This window comes from Amblyraja radiata, chromosome 33 (assembly GCF_010909765.2).
Source record: "Amblyraja radiata isolate CabotCenter1 chromosome 33, sAmbRad1.1.pri, whole genome shotgun sequence".
NCBI lineage: Eukaryota > Metazoa > Chordata > Chondrichthyes > Rajiformes > Rajidae > Amblyraja > Amblyraja radiata.
In genome coordinates this window covers 5,127,131-5,146,684 of record NC_045988.1, presented here as the reverse complement: position 1 = coordinate 5,146,684, position 19,554 = coordinate 5,127,131, and the positions used below count along the sequence as shown (strand labels likewise).

Genomic DNA, 19,554 nt, shown 5'->3' with positions numbered 1-19,554 from the left:
TTCTCATTTGGCACATTCAGAAAGTATTGACGCCAGTGTTAATGGCCAACCTTAATGGTGGCGGAGAGCACAGGCGGGATTCAATATTTTAAATATGATTAGTTACTCATCAAGGGAGGATTTCCTGGTTGTTTTTTTAGCAGGCATTTGGGAACCTTCTCCATTGATACTGAGCCAGGAAACTCGTGTGGAGAGATCATTGTGTAGGAAGGAACTGCAGATGCTGGTCTACGCCAAAGATAGACACAAAGTGCTGGAGTAACTCAGCGGGACAGGCAGCATCTCTGGAGAGTAGGAATGGGTGACGTTTCGGGTCGAGACCCTTGGGTCTCGTCCCGAAACGTCACCCATTCCTCCTTCAGACTGAAGAAGGGTCTCGACCCGAAACGTCACCCATTCCTCCTCTCCAGAGCTGCTGCCTGTCCCGCTGAGTTACTCCAGCAACTTGTGTCTATCTTTGGAGGGATCAGTGGCAGAGCGGAGTAATGATGTCACTGTATTGGCCACACAGTATGGGTGTGACGCACAGTCACTGCCAGCACAATATCTCGTCATTGTGAGACATTGACTCCCAGCCCCAGAGACCCGGGTTCGATCCTGACCTCGCTTGGAGACTGCAGCAACCCGCGACTTGCCCTCGCACATGGCACTATTTTCGACGTTCACATCCCAATCCCAAGAATTCGCGTTTTCACATTTCATTTCTATTTTTTTAATTATTATTGCCTCTGTTGCAGTTCTCACGACACAGCCTTTCCCATTGCTCTCACCCACGCACACACCTCATACACATGCAAACCGTCGCACATAAACTACACATGTGCAATCTCACTCTCCTCGAAAGAAAATAGTTCAAATTACAGTAGTTTTGCTATTTCAGATCATTTAATTTTTTCCCCTAACATATGTGTTTGCCAATTTGCAATACAGATTGTCGAATTATTCATGTTGCATGGAAGCTGAAGACTGTAAATAATATTCCCTGTGTACAAGCTGACGCCTTGTTGCAAGGCCCCTCATTATTAGTACATGAGGGTCATGTTACATCACTTTATTTTATAACACAACCCTGGAGAATTCAGTCTGTTACTACATGAGATATTTTATCTCCAGAACTGTCAATATGGCGTTTGTAAACCGGATAATAATCCTAGGTAAAATCTTAATGCCGCACTAGTGGGTTCCTGTTATTTGAGACTAACTGTGCGGAAATAGGCCCCTTGTCCCACCGAGTCCTCACCGACCAGCGATCACCAGTACACTAATTCTATCCCACAGGCTGGGGACGATTTGCAGAAACCAATGAACCTACAAACCTGTACGTCTTTGGAATGTGTGAGGAAACCGGGGCGCCCAGAGGCAACCCATGCGGTCACAAGGTGAACGTGCAAACTCTGTACAGACAGCACCCGTTGTCAGGATCGAACCCGGTTCTCTGGTGCTGTGGGAGGGCAACTCTACTGCTGCTCCAGTGTGCAGCCCTCATTGCAAAGACATACTTGAAATTGAGACTTGATCTTCGAGTTATTAATTATCCACAGTTCCTGTGGAAAATGCATGTTAAGATGTGCTGGAGACATATTTTTAATCCTTCAAACACAAATGCTGGAAAATTCTAGTTTATCAGTTACTCAACTGATACAAATTAAGAATCCGTTTTAAAGAGACAGCTGGTTTCAAATTAATGTCAGTGTGTGTGCGGTGGTTTGAAAATTCTGGGAATTAATTTTTCACTCGTTTGACTGACAGCCAATATTGGAGAATTTGATACGGACAGTGGGAATTGAAAATGGGTAACAAAGTCTTCAAATCCTTTAATTTTCCATAGGGGATTAGCCACGCTATAATTTAGTCCCATTGCTACTGTCTTTCATGTCTGGGTTGCCAAACTATTTTGTTATGTCTCTTGCCTCTAATCAGAAATTAAATACAGGTCTTACTTGACTTAGAAAAGGGGCATGCTCCGAAAGAGAACATTTTGCTAAGCACAATTAATAAATCATTACAGACCGGGCAAAATTCATGACACCAATTCAGTACAAGGCATTCTTTAGACAGTGAGTGGCGCACGATTAAGCAACTTTGTAAATCAAAGACGTACGCAATGGCGTTATAGCAAAAAATGTATAAATCGAACTTCACAAATCTAGGAATTACTGTAGATCAAAGTTTGTATTGTGGCTGTGTGGCTCTCTTCAATGTGTCAATCAATGTGTGATGGTTGAAGAGACACATTCATCACTGCTTGTGACTGTAATGGGGAAGGAGAGCGGTGACATCTCCACATCTGTGCCACTGAAATGTGAGACTCGTTTCGTCATGGACCCAGTGGTTGCTGTTGCAATTGAAACTTTGGTTTATCTCCAATCTGAGATCTGTGTGACTCCGAGGGTCAAAGATATCATGTCCGTCCACTTTGTCTAAAATTACGCTGTAATTAATATATCCTGGAAACATTATGATCGAACACATGGACCCGCAGAGCACTGTGTACAACCGTTTATCTGCATAGCACACTATGACAACCATTTCTTCTGCTTTCCACCAAGGATCCTCATTCTGATAAACCAAATGTACTGTATCTGCTGCTCAAGGGTTCTCAATGGTACTTATACAAGCTCCCATCTATGTCTGGGCTTTGTCATGCTATTAAATATGCTTAAAATAAAACATAGCATGTTCCATTACAAAATAATAAGATGGTGATTCAAGGACTCACCTGAGAATACTAAGCTCAAACCATGTCTGTAGAATACTAAGCTCAAACCATGTCTGTAATACAAAACCCTTCCAGGAAAGTCGGAGCATAACCAGAAGCACCTTCATACAGTACATTATCTTCCTTGTTATAGAAACAACAAGGGAGCAGCATTTTATGCTGGACTTATGACTCTTTGGCCGCTTTGATCTCAGCAAGCCTTTGATCAACAGATTGTCATAGATTTGAACTGCTACCAAATTCTGGTGATGACATCTTGTTCACCCAGTCTCATGGTCTGAGCCTGATACAGCCTGAAAGCAGTAACATTGTTCAAAAGGTTTTAGTGTGCTTCGAATGCGGTTCAGCCAGCCAGTGGGGAGAGGCTCCAATTGAACCTGACCCGATGGATCACAAATGGTTTGTTCTGACTGTGATTTATGCCCCAACACGTGAACTAATAATCCTGCATTTACTGCCCGGGTTTTATGGAACTAGCACAATGCCAGGACCTGAGGACTTGTCAACTTGAGTGGGGCCAAATGGCAGCAGACTCAGATTTGAGACATTGAGCACTAGCATCCTTGTATCCCTTCATCATCACCTCTTCCCCAGCCAACAATGGGCCATTATGGGCTCCATCCTGCCTTGATCATCTGTTGCAGGCCCTGCTTTGTTCTGGCCTCCTGTTCCCTTCCCTCTACACTAAGTTTGAAGAAGGGTCCCGACCCGAAAAGTCACCCATCTTTTCTCTCCAGAGATGCTGCGTTACTCCAGCACTTTGTGGCTCTTTTCTCTCCAGACCCACTGAGTTACTCCAGCACTTTGTATCTATGTATGTACAAGCATCTGCAGTTCCTTTCTACACATATCTACCACTGGAGTTTGAAGGTAGATAAAAATGCTGGAGAAACTCACCCGCTGAAACTCACCCGCTGAGTTTCTCCAGCATTTTTATCTACCTTTGATTTTTCCAGCATCTGCAGTTCCTCCTTAAACACTGGAGTTTGAAGTACTTTGTGAATAATATCTATCACTGGAGTTTGAAGTACTTTGTAAATCCAGGTATCTCTTTGAGGTGAGTCTGGGAGTTGAATTGCAGAGATCTGTAGGACAAATGACCAATTTTTCTATCGAACCTATAAATTATAATCAGAACTTTCCAAGTTAGAGTTTCTTAAATTAACTTGGGAGATCCAATAACTCAGCGGTAGTTGATGAGCTAAATCACATTTCCTGATCTCCCAGTTCAAACTAACCCAAGGGGACGATCAGCCATGATCACATTGAATGGCGGTGCTGGCTGGAAGGGCCGAATGGCCTACTCCTGCTCCTATTGTCTATTGTCTATTGACTCTCTGGAGCTGAACCAGTGGTTAATCAATCGTTCTTCCTTACTCTGCTATTCAGGTGACCTCTGACTGGCAGATGCAAGATGGCACTGGCTGCACTGAAGGGCACACTGGGACCTCGGCTGCTGCACCGCTGGCTGCGGGAATGGTTGCATTGATGCTGCAGGTTCGCCCATGCCTCACGTGGCGGGATGTTCAGCACATCATTGTCTTCACGGCTACGCGGGTGAGAATGGGGCACGGCTGGGCACATCGGCATCTTCACACATCCACTCAAAGACCCAGCCATTTGGCACAACGGACCGATATTGGTGTTTATGCTCGCATTTGCAACTCTGCCCATAACTCACCATTTATAGGACGGCACGATGGCGCAGCAGTAGAGTTGCTGCGTTGCAGCTCCAGGGACCTGGGTTCGATCCTGACCACGGGTGCGGAGTTTGCATGTTCTCCCTGTGACCGCGTGGGTTTCCTCCTGGTGCTCCTGTTTCCTCCCACTTCTCCAAAGACGTGCAGGTTTGTAGGCTAATTGGTTTCCGTAAAATTATAAATTGTCCTCAGTGTGCAGGATAGTACACTATCGCTGGTCGGCACAGACTCGGTGGACCGAAGGGCCTTTTCCTACTCTGTTTCTCCAAACTAAACTCAACTAAACCTCTCCCCTTTAGATCTCATTCTTTTTACTGAACCAGACACAGCCAGTGACACACAAAGTGGACAAGTTTCCATTGGCGTGTACTTTCCGAATCTATCTTAGGCACAGACAATAAAACCTAAAGGGGAAACTTCATCACCACAACACAGGTCAATGGCATTTCCTCAAATTATCACAATACAATTCCATGAATAATATTGACTTTAGATTTTCAATCCGCACCTTCCAGTAAATGCTGCATAGTTTGGTGTTCTCAAACAAATTCATGGACTCATGCATTATTAAGAAAACAAATCCTCCTATAATCGTGGTTTAAAAAATGTAGAAGATCGCACAGTGAGGAGTTGGAAAGGTCTTTGTGCGATGATTGGTGTGTGGGATGGATTGTAATACATTGAAATGGAGGCTTAAGGTGAAATGACAGCAGTCTTGTGATCCTTTTGAATCCAAACACAATGAGATGATACAATGATAGATGGAATGATAAAATGGAAAATTATATATTTGTGTGTGTGGGGGGGGGGGGGTTCTGTGGCAGGGAGAGGAGAGTGGGGGATGTGGGGGAGATGTGGAGAGACAAGGCGGGAGAGGGGAGGGAGGAGCGGGGATGGGGGTGAGGGGAGGGAGGAGTGGGGAGAGGAGAGTGAGCGGGGGAGAGGGGGAAGAGGAGGGGGTTGAGGGGTTGAGGGAAGGATTTAAGAGCAAGAGAGATTGCGAGCGAGTTCGAGTTCAGAAGCAGAAAGGGTGAGGAATAGAGATGGGGAGAGATGAAGCAGGAAGTAGGAGGGGAGGTGAAGCTAGCAGAGACAGTGTGAAAAAAATTAGATATTGGAGATGCGTCATCTAAAAGCTAACTGCGAAACGGTACCCATTCTAAACGTGGATCTCATTGTCTTTAGCTGTACACTCTGCAATCTGCTGGAACTTAGATCACGGTGAGACACAACTTGCCCCCCATCTCTCCTGACTCAGTGCTGACTGTCCCTGATTAACCCCGGATGCTCCAAGTGCTTAGCCATTACATCCAGCGCAACTCAGCTGTGTGGTCAATAATACAAAGGACACAGCACTCAGAGATTAAAAACACTTTCTGGTCCAAGTGGTGATCGACCCCGGGTCTCCGGCGCTGCATTCGCTGTAAGGCGGCAACTCTACTGCTGCGCCACCGTGACTGCCCTCTTGTACATCACCTTTCAATCTTTGATTATGTCTGAATTCATTGATTTCATGATTGTGTGTGAGTGATTGGTGGTGGTCGGAGGGGCCGTAGGCGCAGATTGGCAGCCACGCTTCCGTCAGTCTGCCCCAGGGCAGCTGTGGCTACAGAAGTAGCTTACCACCACCGAGTGTGACTGAGGAGTGAATGAATAATGCGATGTAAAGCGCCTTGAGTATTAGAAAGGCGCTATATAAATCCCATCCATTATTATTATTATTGATTTCATGATTGATTTGATTTCAGTCTGAAGAAGGGTTTCAGCCCGAAACGTTGCCTATTTCCTTCACTCCATAGATGCTGCCTCACCCGCTGAGTTTCTCCAGCATTTTTGTCTACCAGCATCTGCAGTTCCTTCTTGAACCTTTCAATCTTTCCCTTTTCCCATTAACCTATATACTCTTTCGAATTTCACATTTCTACTGTGGGGAAAAAAAGGATCTGATTGTCTACCGTGTCTATGTCTCTCTTAAATTGGCAAACTTCTATCAGGTCTCCCCTCCGTCTCCAACGCTCAGGAGAAAATATTCCAAGATTATCCAGCCTCTCCTTGTACCTAATACTCTCCCATCCAAGCAGCATCCTGGTAAACCTCTTCTGCATCCACTCCAAAGCCTACACCTCCTTCCTGTAGTCGGAGGACCAGAACTGAACGCAATACTCCAAATACATCCTACATAGGTTTTATAAAGCTGCAACACGACTTTCTGACTCTTAAAGGCCTGTCCCACTTACGCGATTTTTGTCAGGGGGTGAAGCCTGTTTGGTGGGGAGTAATCGCCCAAAGAGTCGTACCTTTTTCTGGTCGCCGCTGGATTTTAAACATGTTGGAAATTTTCGCCGACTTGCTGCGACTATGACGGGTGCCAGCAGTCGCCGAAAATGTTCAACATGTTGAAAATCCAGTGGCGACCAGAAAAAGGTACGACCTCTTTTGGGCGACTGCTCACCACCAAACAGGCGTCACCCCGCGACAAAAATCACGTAAGTGGGACAGGCCCTTGATGTTGAATTCCACTTACTTTGATTGGGTTTTTCTCTTTGCCTTTAGTTTGACGACCGCATCGCTGGTTGGGAAGTAAATGGAGCTGGATTCAGCCACAGTCACCAGCATGGTTTTGGCCTGCTTAATGCCTGGCGTATGGTGAACGCTGCAAAGGTGGGTGTTCTGGTGATATGGTCATTCCTAATGGAGGGTCTCAAATAGGGTCATGGAGAAAGCGGTAGAGTTGCTGCCTCACAGCGCCAGAGACCCAGGTTCGATCCTGACTACGGGTGCTTGTCTGTACGGAGTTTGTACGTTCTCCCCGTGACCTGCGTGTGTTTTCTCCGGGTGTTCCGGTTTTCTCCCACACTCCAAAAACGTACAGTTTTGTCTGTTAATTAGCTTTGGTAAAATGTAAAATTGTTAAGGGTTTGGACACGCTAGAGGCAGGAAACATGTTCCCGATGTTGGGGGAGTCCAGAACCAGGGGCCACAGTTTAAGAATAAGGAGTAAGCCATTTAGAACGGAGACGAGGAAACACTTTTTCTCACAGAGAGTGGCGAGTCTGTGGAAATCTCTGCCTCAGAGGGCGGTGGAGGCGGGTTCTCTGGATACTTTCAAGAGAGAGCTAGATAGGGCTCTTAAAGATAGCAGAGTCAGGAGATATGGGGAGAAGGCAGGAACGGGGTACTGATTGGGGATGATTGGCCATGATCACATTGAATGGCGGTGCTGGCTCGAAGGGCCGAATGGCCTACTCCTGCACCTATTGTCTATTGTCTAAAATGTCCCCGTGTGAAGGACAGTGCTGGTGATCGCTGATGGGCGCAGACTCAGTGGGCCTCATTGTTTCCACGCAATATCTCTAAACTAAATTAAACTAAACAGAGACTTGAGGGAACAGAAGGAGGGATTCAATTCTGGCACCGATATTATTCTCTCTGATCGCCGTCTAATGACTTTTGGTTGACACCAGCACATCCTGGACTTAACGGGCCTATTGCTGGTAATTACTGTGAGCCAGTTTCCTGATGACGCAATGGTCACAAACTGTTAAAAGATGTTTTGCTCAAACATCGAAACTACTGCCTCGCAGCACCTGAGGTCAGACCAGGCCATCCGGGCGGGTCAACCATCTCAATCCATGGCAGACAAGTCCGCGATGCTGCTGCAGGCAAGTTTTTCATAGTACCTACACATAGAAACATAGAAACATAGAAAATAGGTGCAGGAGTAGAGGCCATTCGGCCCTTTGAGCCTGCACCGCCATTCAATATGATCATGGCTGATCATCCAACTCAGTATCCCGTACCTGCCGTCTCGCCATACCGCATGATCCCTTTAGCCACAAGGGCCACATCTAACTCCCTCTTAAATATAGCCAATGAACTGGCCTCAACTACCTTCTGTGGCAGAGAATTCCACAGATTCACCACTCTCTGTGTGAAAAATGATTTTCTCATCTCGGTCGTAAAAGACTTCCCTCTTATCCTTAATCTGTGACCCCTTGTTCTGGCCTTCCCCCAACATCGAGAATAATCTTCCTGCATCTAGCCTGTCCAACCCCTTAAGAATTTTGTAAGTTTCTATAAGATCCCTCCTCAATCTTCTAAATTCTAGCGAGTACAAGCCGAGTCTATCCTGTCTTTCTTCATATGAAAGTCCTGCCATCCCAGGAATCAGTCTGGTGAACCTTCTCTGTACACCTCACCATACTTGTGCATATGACAATAAACTCGACTTGACAATGAAGTGCTTTCCCCATATTCTGGATTCTCTCAGAAGAAAGGAAGTTAATGAAATCCAAATATCATTCTAAACCCATGAAAGATCACTCTACAACCGTCTAAAATCAATGTAATTAATGTTTTATGTATCCTGTCTTCACCATTTAGTTTCCTCATCCCTTGTATCATTCAATGATTTTGCAATGCCCATGTGCACATGGAGTATACTGGCAGATTTATAATCTAGAGGCTGGATATGACTTTGAGTCATGAGTTCAAATCCCAGCATGGCATCTGGAAGATTTCAGGATTAAATTAATTCAGTTAACTGCAAAAGAATCTGTCAGCATAAAACTGTTGTATGGTTGTTTAAACCCATATGTTTCACTTTAGGGAAAGAAATGTGGTGTGGTACTCAATCTGGATTATTTTAGTGTGGTTTAGTCTTGAGATACAGCAAGGAAACAGGCCCTTCAGCCCGTTGAATCCGTGCCTGCCAGCGATCCCCGCACACTAACACTATCCTACACACAGTAGGGACAATTTACAATTTCACCGAAGCCAATTAGCCTACAAACCTGTATGTTTTTGGTGAATTCATCTTCACGCCCGTGTTTGCGTGTCAGCTGAGCTGGTTAGTTAACCATCCATGTATGTTCCTCTCCAGATCTGGGAGTCCGTACCGTTCCTCAGCTCTTACGCCAGCCCTGTTGAGAAAGACAAACAGCTCATCCCCCTGAGCCCTGGCAAGCTGGAGATCACCTGGAATGGTATGTAGTGCGTCTTTGCATTTGTTAGGTGGTTGGGCTAGTAAGAAATGGTGTTCCTTTTAGCTTTAGTTTAGAAATCCAGTGCGGCAACAGGCCCTTCAGCCCACCGAGTCTGCGATCACCCCGTACTCTAACACTATCCTACATGGTAGGGAACAATTTGCCAATTACCGAAGCCAATGAACCTATAAACCTGTACGTATTTGGAGTGTGGGAGCACCCGGAGAAAACCCACGCGGTCACAGGGAGAATGTAAAACTCCCTACAGACATCACCAGTAGTCAGGATCGAACCGGGGTCTCTGGCGTTGTAAGGCAGCAACTCTACCGTTGCGCCACCATGCCACCCCAAATCTACCACCTTGAATATGTTCAAGGCCATTTACAGCTTGCCCTCATCACCGTCTCGATTTCCTTCATTCTCCCTGCTAACCTCCTTCATTCCCTCAACTCCAGCTCGTTCAGGAAATAACCATCATTGAACATTTAGGGCAGCACAGTGGCATAGAGGTAGAGTTGCTGCCTTACCACCTGACTACGGGTACTGTCTGTAGGGAGTTTGTACATTCTCCCTGTGACCACGTGGGTTTTCTCGTAGACGGTGCTTGATAGCCAGCACAGACATGATGGGCCGAAAGGGCTGCCTCTGTGCTGCAATAATCTCTGCGAGTTTAGTTTAGTTTAGAGATACAGCGTGGAAACAGGCCCTTCGGCCCACCGAGTCCGTGCCGGCCAGTGATACCCGCACACCAGCACTACCCTACACACACTAGGAACAATCTTTCACATTTACACCAAGGCAATTAACCTACAAACCTATACGTCTTTGGAGTGTGGGAGGAAACTGAAGATCCCGAAGGAAACCTACGCAGGTCACTGGGAGAAGGTACAAACTCCGTACGGACAAGCACCCATATTTAGGATCGAACCGGGTCTCTGGCAGTAGCTCTACCACTGCGATACCATGCCGCCCTTAAGTTCTCACTCTACCCAGCCTGTTACTTATTCATCGACAGGCATGGTATGCTTTAACAAGTGCAGATTACCACTTTATTTTCACCTGGCTGTTTATGGGACTTTGCCTGGTTCATGTTAGACGCTAAATTACAACAGCAACTTCACTGAGTGTACTGTGTGTGGGTATGTGTTTTACGGTCTAGAAAGACATAATGTTAATGTGTGTTACTGTAATCCTTACTTTCCTTGAAATGTGTAATCGGGCTTCATTGAATGCTGTTCAACATTAGACTTTAGAGAAACAGGCCCTCCTGCCCACTGAATCCGCGCTGACCAGCGACCACCCCGCACACTGGCACTACCCTGCACACGAGGGACAATTTACAATTTTACCAAAGCCAATTAATTCATTCCCAAAGCCAATTAACCTACAAGCCTGTATGTCTTCTGGTTGTGGGAGGAAACCGGAGCACCCGCTGAAAACCCATGCAGTCAAAGTGAGAACGTGCAAACTCCATACAGACAGCACCCGTAGTCAGGATCGAACCCGGGTCTCTGGCGCTGTAAGGCAGCAACTCTACCGCTGAACCACTCTTCTCACCCTCTATATTTGACATAACTTTCCAAAAAATAGTCAAAGTTAAATTCCTGCACACAAGCATACCAGTCAGCTCTTTTTTTCGGTGGGGGAGTGGTGCGGGGGGGGGGGGGGGTTAATATTTTGGGTGTGGATAAATTGTAAGCCGGTCCTTCCGCATTCTCCCCCCCTCCCCAATACCACAGGCTGTGAGTTTCAATTCAAAGCTTTAAATAGTGTGCATTTAATAAAGCGTCCTTAATCAACATCATCTGATGTCTGGAAACACTTCAAATAAAGCGTCCTTGAGGTCTGCATACTTTAAAGCCCTGCCCCACGGTACGAGTTCATTCCAAGAGCTCTCCCGAGTTTGCCCTGATTCGAACTCGGTGATTTACGGTAATGGCCACTCGTCGGTACTCGGGGCTCTCGTGGACATTTTTCAACATGTTAAAAAATCTTCACGAGTCTTCCCGAGTACCTGCCGTTAGCGAGTCTTCCCGAGTACCTGCCGTTAGCGTTATGAGCCGCTAAGAGACATCCCCGAGCTCCGACATACCCGACACAAAGTGCTGGGATCGGATCTCTCTGCTTACCCATGACAATTTAAAAGCCTGACCACATTCTGGGGACTGCAGCTGTAGTTTGTCTTGTTGAAACAGGAGGTGCTGGAAGTAGTTTTTACAAGTGGAGAGGGGAAGCAAGTTAAGGTTCAGCTCAATGACGTGTCATTTGTATTGCCCTCCTCTCAAGGCCGTTTTATCCTTATAATGATGTGGTCCAGGTATGGTTTATCCTTTGTGTAGAACATAGAACAGTACAGCACAGAAACAGGCCCATTCAATCACGGTCCATCAAGTCTACTCCACCAATCAATCACGGCAAGATCTATCTCTCCCTCCTAACCCCATTCTCCTGCCTTCTCCCCATAACCCCTGACACCTGTACTAATCAGGAATGGAGAGTTCCTTCTGTCTACTCATCTAGACGCCCACAGCGGCGGCTGCGGAGGGTTGCGGTCCTGACCACGGGGGAGAATGGATGAGGACTGGCCAAACTTTGTGCCTTCCACCACAGTGATGAATGCTGTGGTGGATGTTTGTGTTAAATGTTGATTGTGTTTTTGTGTGTTCTTTTTCATTGTACCGCTGCTGGCAAATTCATTTCACTTGCACTTTATGTGCAAGTGACGAATAAAACTGATTGATTGATTGATAGATTGATCTACAAACGAAACCAAACTAAGGCATTTTATTGATCCATGCGCATGAAGCTCTGTTCTTTTGGACCTCTGGTGTTTTTTGGACCTTATGAGCTTTTCACCATTTACAATCGCTTTGTTCTACTCTTGTTAAGTCCAACTATGATCTCATGCTTCCCTACTTGGAAATCCAGTTGGTTAATCCTCTCACAGCTCCTTCCAATTAATTGCTTCCATCTACACTTCGTACATTGCCCACCCATGTCATCGAATATGCGGCGTCTCATCCTCTCAGATGAGTTGGTGAAAGATAGTTTGCGAGAATGAATCATCGACACTAGTTCATCAACCTGTCATCACGGGAACAGCAGCAGCATTCTTGTAACAATTTGTAAGGATTGTTAGTAACGTAAGCACATGGTTTCGGTTTAACATCAGGGACTATTTAGCATCTCTGACATTCTCTCTGAGAGCATCTTTTATTATTTTTCTAAATAAGCAAACCTGTATGTCCGGTAATTGCCTTTTACAAAATAGGTTTAATAAATAGCAGAACCCTACTTGCTGGTGTTTCTACTTGATCTATATCTGTGAGTCCCTGTATCTGTTACAGAGTGATACAATGCAGAAACAGGCCCTTCGATCCAATTCATCCATGCCGTCTAAGATGCCCCATCTAAGTTAGTCTCATTTGTCCACTTTGTCATCCACTCACTGCACACTCGGGGACAATTTACAGAGGCCAATTAACCTACAAACCCGCACGTCTTTGACATGCGGGAGGAAACCTACGTGGTCACAGGGAGAGGGTGCAAACTCCACACAGACAGCACTCAAGGTCAAGATCGATTCTGAGTCTCTGGCGTTTTGAGGCAGTGGCCCTACCAGCTGCGCCACTGTGGCACCACCCAGAAACGATTTGTTGCTGAACCCAGCCTGACCCAGAGCATGAGGAGACTTAGCTCATGCCGTGCCGTTAACCTCTAGTGAGACAGTGTGGCCTCAGCACGCGAGCATTTGCCAGAGCTGGCAGGCACTGATTGCCTGTGAGTTTCTATCTTCCTTCCTGCCACAGGCTCTTGGCCTTCAAGACAACTCTGCTTTAGAGCAGTTTCACAAGGAAGTTAATCTGTTCCTTGCTTGCTGCTGAAGTCGGGACTCAGGTCTTGCTGCCAAGGGCTCTGGTAAACCGCTTTTGAAGATCCTGACGTCCACACTCTGAGCAGCAGCAGGAGATCACATGCTGTAGTCGTGTCACCACTGCAGGAGAAGGGATAGCTTCATGAGTTCTCGGAGCAGAATTAGGCCATTCGGGCCATCAAGTCTCTGGCTCTCCCCCACCATCACCTCCACGAGGCAGCCCCCCCAACACCACAGCTGCAGCACCTCCTATGCCGGCATCTCCTCAACTGTTCTTCATGGCGGACGAGGTGAGAGCTGAGCTGAGGAGGTTGCGCCCTGGTAAAGCAGCTGGCCCTGATGGTGTATGTCCCAGGCTACTAAAAGACTGTGCGGCTCAGCTGGAGGAGCCGCTCCAGACCATTTTCAACCTGAGCCTCCAGTCAGGGAGGGTACCAGGTCTGTGGAAAACATCATGTCTCGTGCCGGTTCCCAAAGCAGGGCGGCCGACCGAGATCAACGACTACAGACCGGTGGCCCTTACATCCCATATCATGAAAACAATGGAGCGGCTACTCATTCGTCTACTGAGACCACAAGTCCAGCATGCACTCGACCCACTACAGTTTGCATACCAGGAGAACATTGGGGTGGATGACGCAGTCCTCTACATGCTGCACCGGATCTACTCCTTTTTGGACAAACCCGGTGGCTATGTGAGGATTATGTTCCTCGACTTCTCAAGTGCGTTCAACACCATCCAACCCCTGATTCTGAATGACAAGCTTAAGAAGATGGAGGTGGATTCCACATTTATCTCCTGGATATACGACTACCTGACGGGCCGACCACAGTTTGTCAAGCTGGGGGACAGTGTCTCTGGCACAGTGGTGTGCAATGTTGGAGCCCCACAGGGAACGGTTCTGGCCCCGTTCCTCTTCACCCTGTATACAGCAGACTTTAACTATAAGTCTGACACATGCCACGTACATAAATATTCAGATGATACAGCGATTGTGGCATGTGTAAGGAACGGGCAGGAGGAGGAATACAGGAACTTGACCAGTTCCTTTTGTGCCTGGAGTGAAGAGAATTGTCTCATCCTGAACACAACTAAGACTAAAGAGATGGTGGTTAACTTTGGCAGATCCAAGCTCCCCCTTCAGCCGGTCAACGCTGCAGGGGCTGACATTGAGGTGGTGCAGACATATAAATACCTTGGAGTGCACCTTGATAACAAACTGGACTGGTCTGTCAACTCTGACTCCCTCTACAAAAAAGGCCAGAGCAGACTCTTTTTCCTCAGAAGGCTCAAATCCTTCAATGTGTGTAATGAGATGCTGCACATGTTTTACAACACTGTGATTGCAAGTGTTATTTTCTACGCTGTTGTCTGCTGTGGCAACAGCATTAGTGCAAAAAACAACAAGAAGCTGGTCAAACTGGTTAAACGAGCTAGCTCAGTGCTGGAGGGGAGAGTAGACTCTGGGATGGATGTGCTTGAGAGGCGTATGAGGCACAAGGTGCAGGTCATCCTGAAAAACCCCGGGCACCCTTTCCATGTAATTCTGGAGAGTCAAAAGAGCACTCGGAACAACAACCGGCTCCTCTCCCTGCCCTGTAGAACGGAGCGGTTCAGGAGATCCTTCACCCCTGCAGCCATTAGATTTTATAATTCGAACCGCTAGGCTGTAGGGGGATGAATTTTGCAATTTTTAGTTTTTAATTGTTGATTATTGGTCTTTTTAAGTATTTATTGCTCTCAGGTAGTGTCCACATTGTATTCTATGTATTTTCTGTCTACGTTCGTTTTGAATCTGTGGGTTTGTTGGTTGGGGGCTTCTGGACATCTGAATTTCCCTGAGGGGATCAATAAAGTATTTATTATTATTATTATTATTATTATTATTATTATTATTATTATTATTATTATTATTATTATTATTATTATTATTATAAAATCTAATGGCTGCAGGGGTGAAGGATCTCCTGAACTGCTCCGTTCTGGACAATTATGAATTGTCCCTAATGTCGAGGATAGTGTTTAGCGTCCGTGTAATCGCTGGTCGGCGCGGACTCCGTGAACCGAGGGGCCTGTTTCCGCTCTGTAAGACTGAAGAACAAACCGGGAACATGGTGGTGCTCTGACGTGGTAAAGTCACCCTTGGACTCTTGCTGGTTTAGCTCCTGCCTGAAGCTGTGCTACAGGATTGAGGTGTTTCAGGGAAGGTGGGATTTTGTCCTGCTTCGACTTCCACCCTTTCACACACGAAGTCAGAGCGAAGGCTGAATTCGGAAGAGTTCGTCACTGGGATAATCCGCACCTAACTCCTGCAAGGCCTTTCCTGTATCTGAGTGGTTAATACACTGTGTAGAAAGTCTTCCTCTCCCCTCCCCGTCTTCCTTTCTGCTCTACCTTTGGGTCATATCATCGCTTTGGAAAAATGCTCGGCAGCAAGAGTATAAAATATCCGAAGTAGCTTGGACTCATCCCATCTGTTTGTTCCTTCGGAGAAATTCAGACAAACATTGTGATTAACCCTTCAAGTTACAGCAATCTTTCTTGACATATAATAGAATAGATTCCTTTGATATATAATACAATAGGGTTAGGAACATCCCTTTCACAGTTATTAGGTATCTGACATGGAGGGTGTGGGATAATTTAGCCGTCATGATATTGAACAGCAAACCAGGTGTCACCTGTTCAAAAACTCAGATCAAAAGATTGAAGTGAAATTCATAGGTTACAGGAGCAGAATTGGCCCATTCAGCCCATCGAGTGTTACTCCGCCATTCAACCATGGCTGATCTATCTTTCCCTCTCAACCCCATTCTTCTGCCTTCTCCCCATAACCCCTGACAACCTTACTAATCAATCTCCGCCCTAATAATATCCATTGACAGCCTCCACAGCCTTCTGTGGCAATGGATTCCACAGATTCACCACCCTCTGACTAAAGAAATTCCTCCTCATCTGCTTTCTAACGGTACGTGCCTTTATTCGGGGGCAATGGCCTCCGGTCCTAGACTCTCCCACTAGTGGAAACATCCTCTCCACATCCACTCTATTCAGGCCTTTCATTATTTGGTAAGTTTCATTGAAGTCCCCTCGCATTCTTCTGAACTCCAGCGAGTACAAGCCCAGTGCCGTCAGACACTCATCATATGTTAACCCAATCATTCCTGGGATCATTCTCGTAAACCTCGTCTGGACCCTCTCCAACGCCAGCACATCCTTCCTCAGATATGGGGCCCAAATGAGAGCTTCATGGTTAGTATTGGTCGATTATCTGAAAGCCTGATCTAAATATTCAGCAACGTGAGTACAGATCCCATCACTGCCATGGTTTGGCAATTACATTTGGTTAATTAAATAAATTTGGAATGAAATATCAGTAATGGTTAATGTGAAATGTTGAAACGTCATCAAAATCCATCAATATTCTTCAAATAACAAAATTTGCTATCCTTACCAAGTTTGGCTTGGTAGACTCCAGCTGTGTGGTTAACACATAACTGCTCAACAGTCAGGCCAGGAAATTCACCCCTGGTTGCAATGTCAATATTCTGCTTCCAAGAGTCATTCCATTGAAGTCAATGGAAGAGCGTGCTGGAACTTCTCTATAGCACCTACATGGTTCATTGGCGGTTTGATTCACTTTCATGAATCTTTGATATCACCAAAACAACTGGTTAATAGCCATCAGGTTATTAAACACTACAACCTCCAAATCGGTTCGGACTTGGGGGCAGACGCAAAATGCAGGTGTAACTCAGCGGGACAGGCAGCATCTCTGGAGAGAAGGAATGGGTCGAAGGGTCTCGACCCGAAACGTCGCCCATTCCTTCTTCGAAGGGTCTCGACCCGAAACCGCCCATTCCTTCGAAGGGTCTCGACCCGAATCGTCGCCCATTCCTTCTTCGAAAGGTCTCGACCTGAAACGTCGCCCATTCCTTCTCTCCAGAGATGCTGCCTGTCCCGCAGAGTTACTCCGGCATTTTGTGTCTACCTTCGATTTTAACCAGCATCTGGAGTTCTTTCTTATGCATAAACATGGGGGCATTGTTTTCGTCTTTGCACTGTTATTGTTTATACACACACGCACACTGAACTGTTTATTGTGGTGTTTACGGAGTACTATGTATACATACTTGTTGTGCTGGTATAAGTAAAGTTTTGGGACATATGACAATATGTCTTGACTCTCGACTCACGACCCTGATCTTCTCACTGAATCGTTAACATTTCTGATTTGTTTTGAATGTTTCAATCTGTTAAACCCCTGTCCCACGGTACGAGTTCATTCCAAGAGCTCTCCCGAGTTTGCCCTGATTCGAACTCGGAGATTTACGGTAATGGCCACTCATCGGTACTCTGGGCTCTCGTGGACATTTTTCAACATGTTGAAAAATCTTCACGAGTCTTCCCGTGCTTACCTGCCGTTAGCGAGTCTTCCCGAGTACCTGCCGTTAGCGCTAAGAGACGTCCCAGAACTCCGACGTACCCGCTACGTTCATTCTCCGTGCTTACCACGAGTTTGATTTTTTTTAAACTCGGGAGAGCTCTTGGAATGAACACGTACCGTGGGACAGGGCTATTAGGCTGACTGCCCCAGAACTTGGTTTCGCAACCAAGTTCAAAAGCGATCGGATTTGGATTGCAATACAATTGAGTTTAGTCTTGCCAATATTTGTTTGAACCCAACAGGAGAGAGTTGCTGCCACGAGCAGATTGGTAATTGGCTTTACAAGGTCCCACATAACACAGCCAGATGTTTCTGTAGCAAAAACAAAGTGCCTAGTTCTAGCTTGTGAACCTGCCTGCCAGAAGCACTTGCTAACAGTGGAGGTAGAAGTGAAATATTCTGGTGCTGGTTGGTGGGCACGGGTTTGGTTTGACAGACAAGGGATTTCAAACCCTATTGCCACAGGCTGATCAATTGGCAATTCCAATATAATAATTTATATCCCCCTTGTATGTTCTTTCAACAGAGAGTTCTGAGTGTGGAATTCTCTGCCTCAGACGGCGGTGGAGGCAGGTTCTCCGGATACTTCCAAGAGAGAGCTAGATAGGGCTCTTAAAGATAGCGGAGTCAGGGGATATAGGGAGAAGGCAGGAACGGGGTACTGATTGGGGATGATCAGCCATGATCACATTGAATGGCGGTGCTGGCTCGAAGGGCCGAATGGCCTACTCCTGCACCTATTGTCTATTGTCTATTGACCGAAGGCCCTGTTTTCATGCTGTAACTCTAAACTAAACTAATAGAGGTCGTGCAGGAACTCCCAGGCTCAGCATGGTGGAAGATGACCTGTTGAGTACTCTCAGCTGGGGAAGCCATCACCCCCAAGCACAGTCATACCAAAGTGTACAAGACATTGGTGAGGCCACATTGCGTTCAGTTTTGGCCTCCCTGTTATAGGAAAGATGTTGTAAAAGCTAGATGGGGTGCAGAGAAGTTTTGTAACGATGTTTGCCAGGACTTGAGGGCCTGAGCTGTAGGGAGAGGCTGAGCAGGCTAGGACTTTATTCCTTGGCACGCAGGAGGATGAGGGGTGATCTTATAAAGGTGTACAAGATCATGAGAGCAATAGATAGAGTGAATGCACAGTCTTTTATCCAGAGTAGGGGAATCAAGAACCAAAGGACATAGGTTTAAATTGAGGGGGGGAAGATTTAATAGGAATCTGAGGGGCAACGTTTTGCACACAAAAGGAGCGGGGTGTTTAGAACAAGTTGCCAAAGGAAGTAATTGCGGCAAGTACTATCACAATAATAAAAAAATATTTGGTAGACAAAAGTGCTGGAGAAACTCAGCGGGTGCAGCAGCATCTATGGAGCGAAGGAAATAGGCAACGTTTCGGCCCGAAACGTTGCCTATTTCCTTCGCTCCATAGATGCTGCTGCACCCGCTGAGTTTCTCCAGCACTTTTGTCGACCTTCGATTTTCCAGCATCTGCAGTTCCTTCTTAAAAAAATATTTGGACAGCTACATGGATAGGATTAGGATAGGGCATTTTACCGTAAATCTCCGAGTTCGAATCAGGGCAAACTCGGGAGAACTCTTGGAATGAACTCTCACCATGGGACAGGGCTTAAAGTCAAAATTGATAGATGACGTGTTTAAGAAGGAACTGCAGATGCTGGAAAATCGAAGGTAGACAAAAGTGCTGGAGAAACTCAGCGGGTGCAGCAGCATCTATGGAGCGAAGGAAATAGATTTAAGAAGGAACTGCAGATGCTGGAAAATTGAAGGTATTTAAGAAGGAACTGCTTTCCCTATTTCCTTCGCT

The 19,554-nt window shown here is 46.2% G+C and overlaps 1 protein-coding gene across 3 annotated transcripts in view; it reads left to right on the top strand.

Moving 5' to 3' along the window:
* Positions 1 to 19,554, top strand: part of LOC116991197 (proprotein convertase subtilisin/kexin type 7-like) — a 133,352-nt gene that overhangs the window by 88,876 nt on the left and 24,922 nt on the right. For all 3 annotated transcript variants that reach the window (XR_004416710.1, XM_033049582.1, XM_033049583.1), the window contains exons 9-11: positions 4,109 to 4,276; positions 6,973 to 7,080; positions 9,302 to 9,404. Coding sequence is in view for 2 of the 3 variants with exons in the window: in XM_033049582.1 (XP_032905473.1) it covers positions 4,109 to 4,276; positions 6,973 to 7,080; positions 9,302 to 9,404 (379 nt within the window). In the remaining variant the exon portion in view is untranslated. The remainder of the gene's footprint in view (positions 1 to 4,108; positions 4,277 to 6,972; positions 7,081 to 9,301; positions 9,405 to 19,554) is intronic.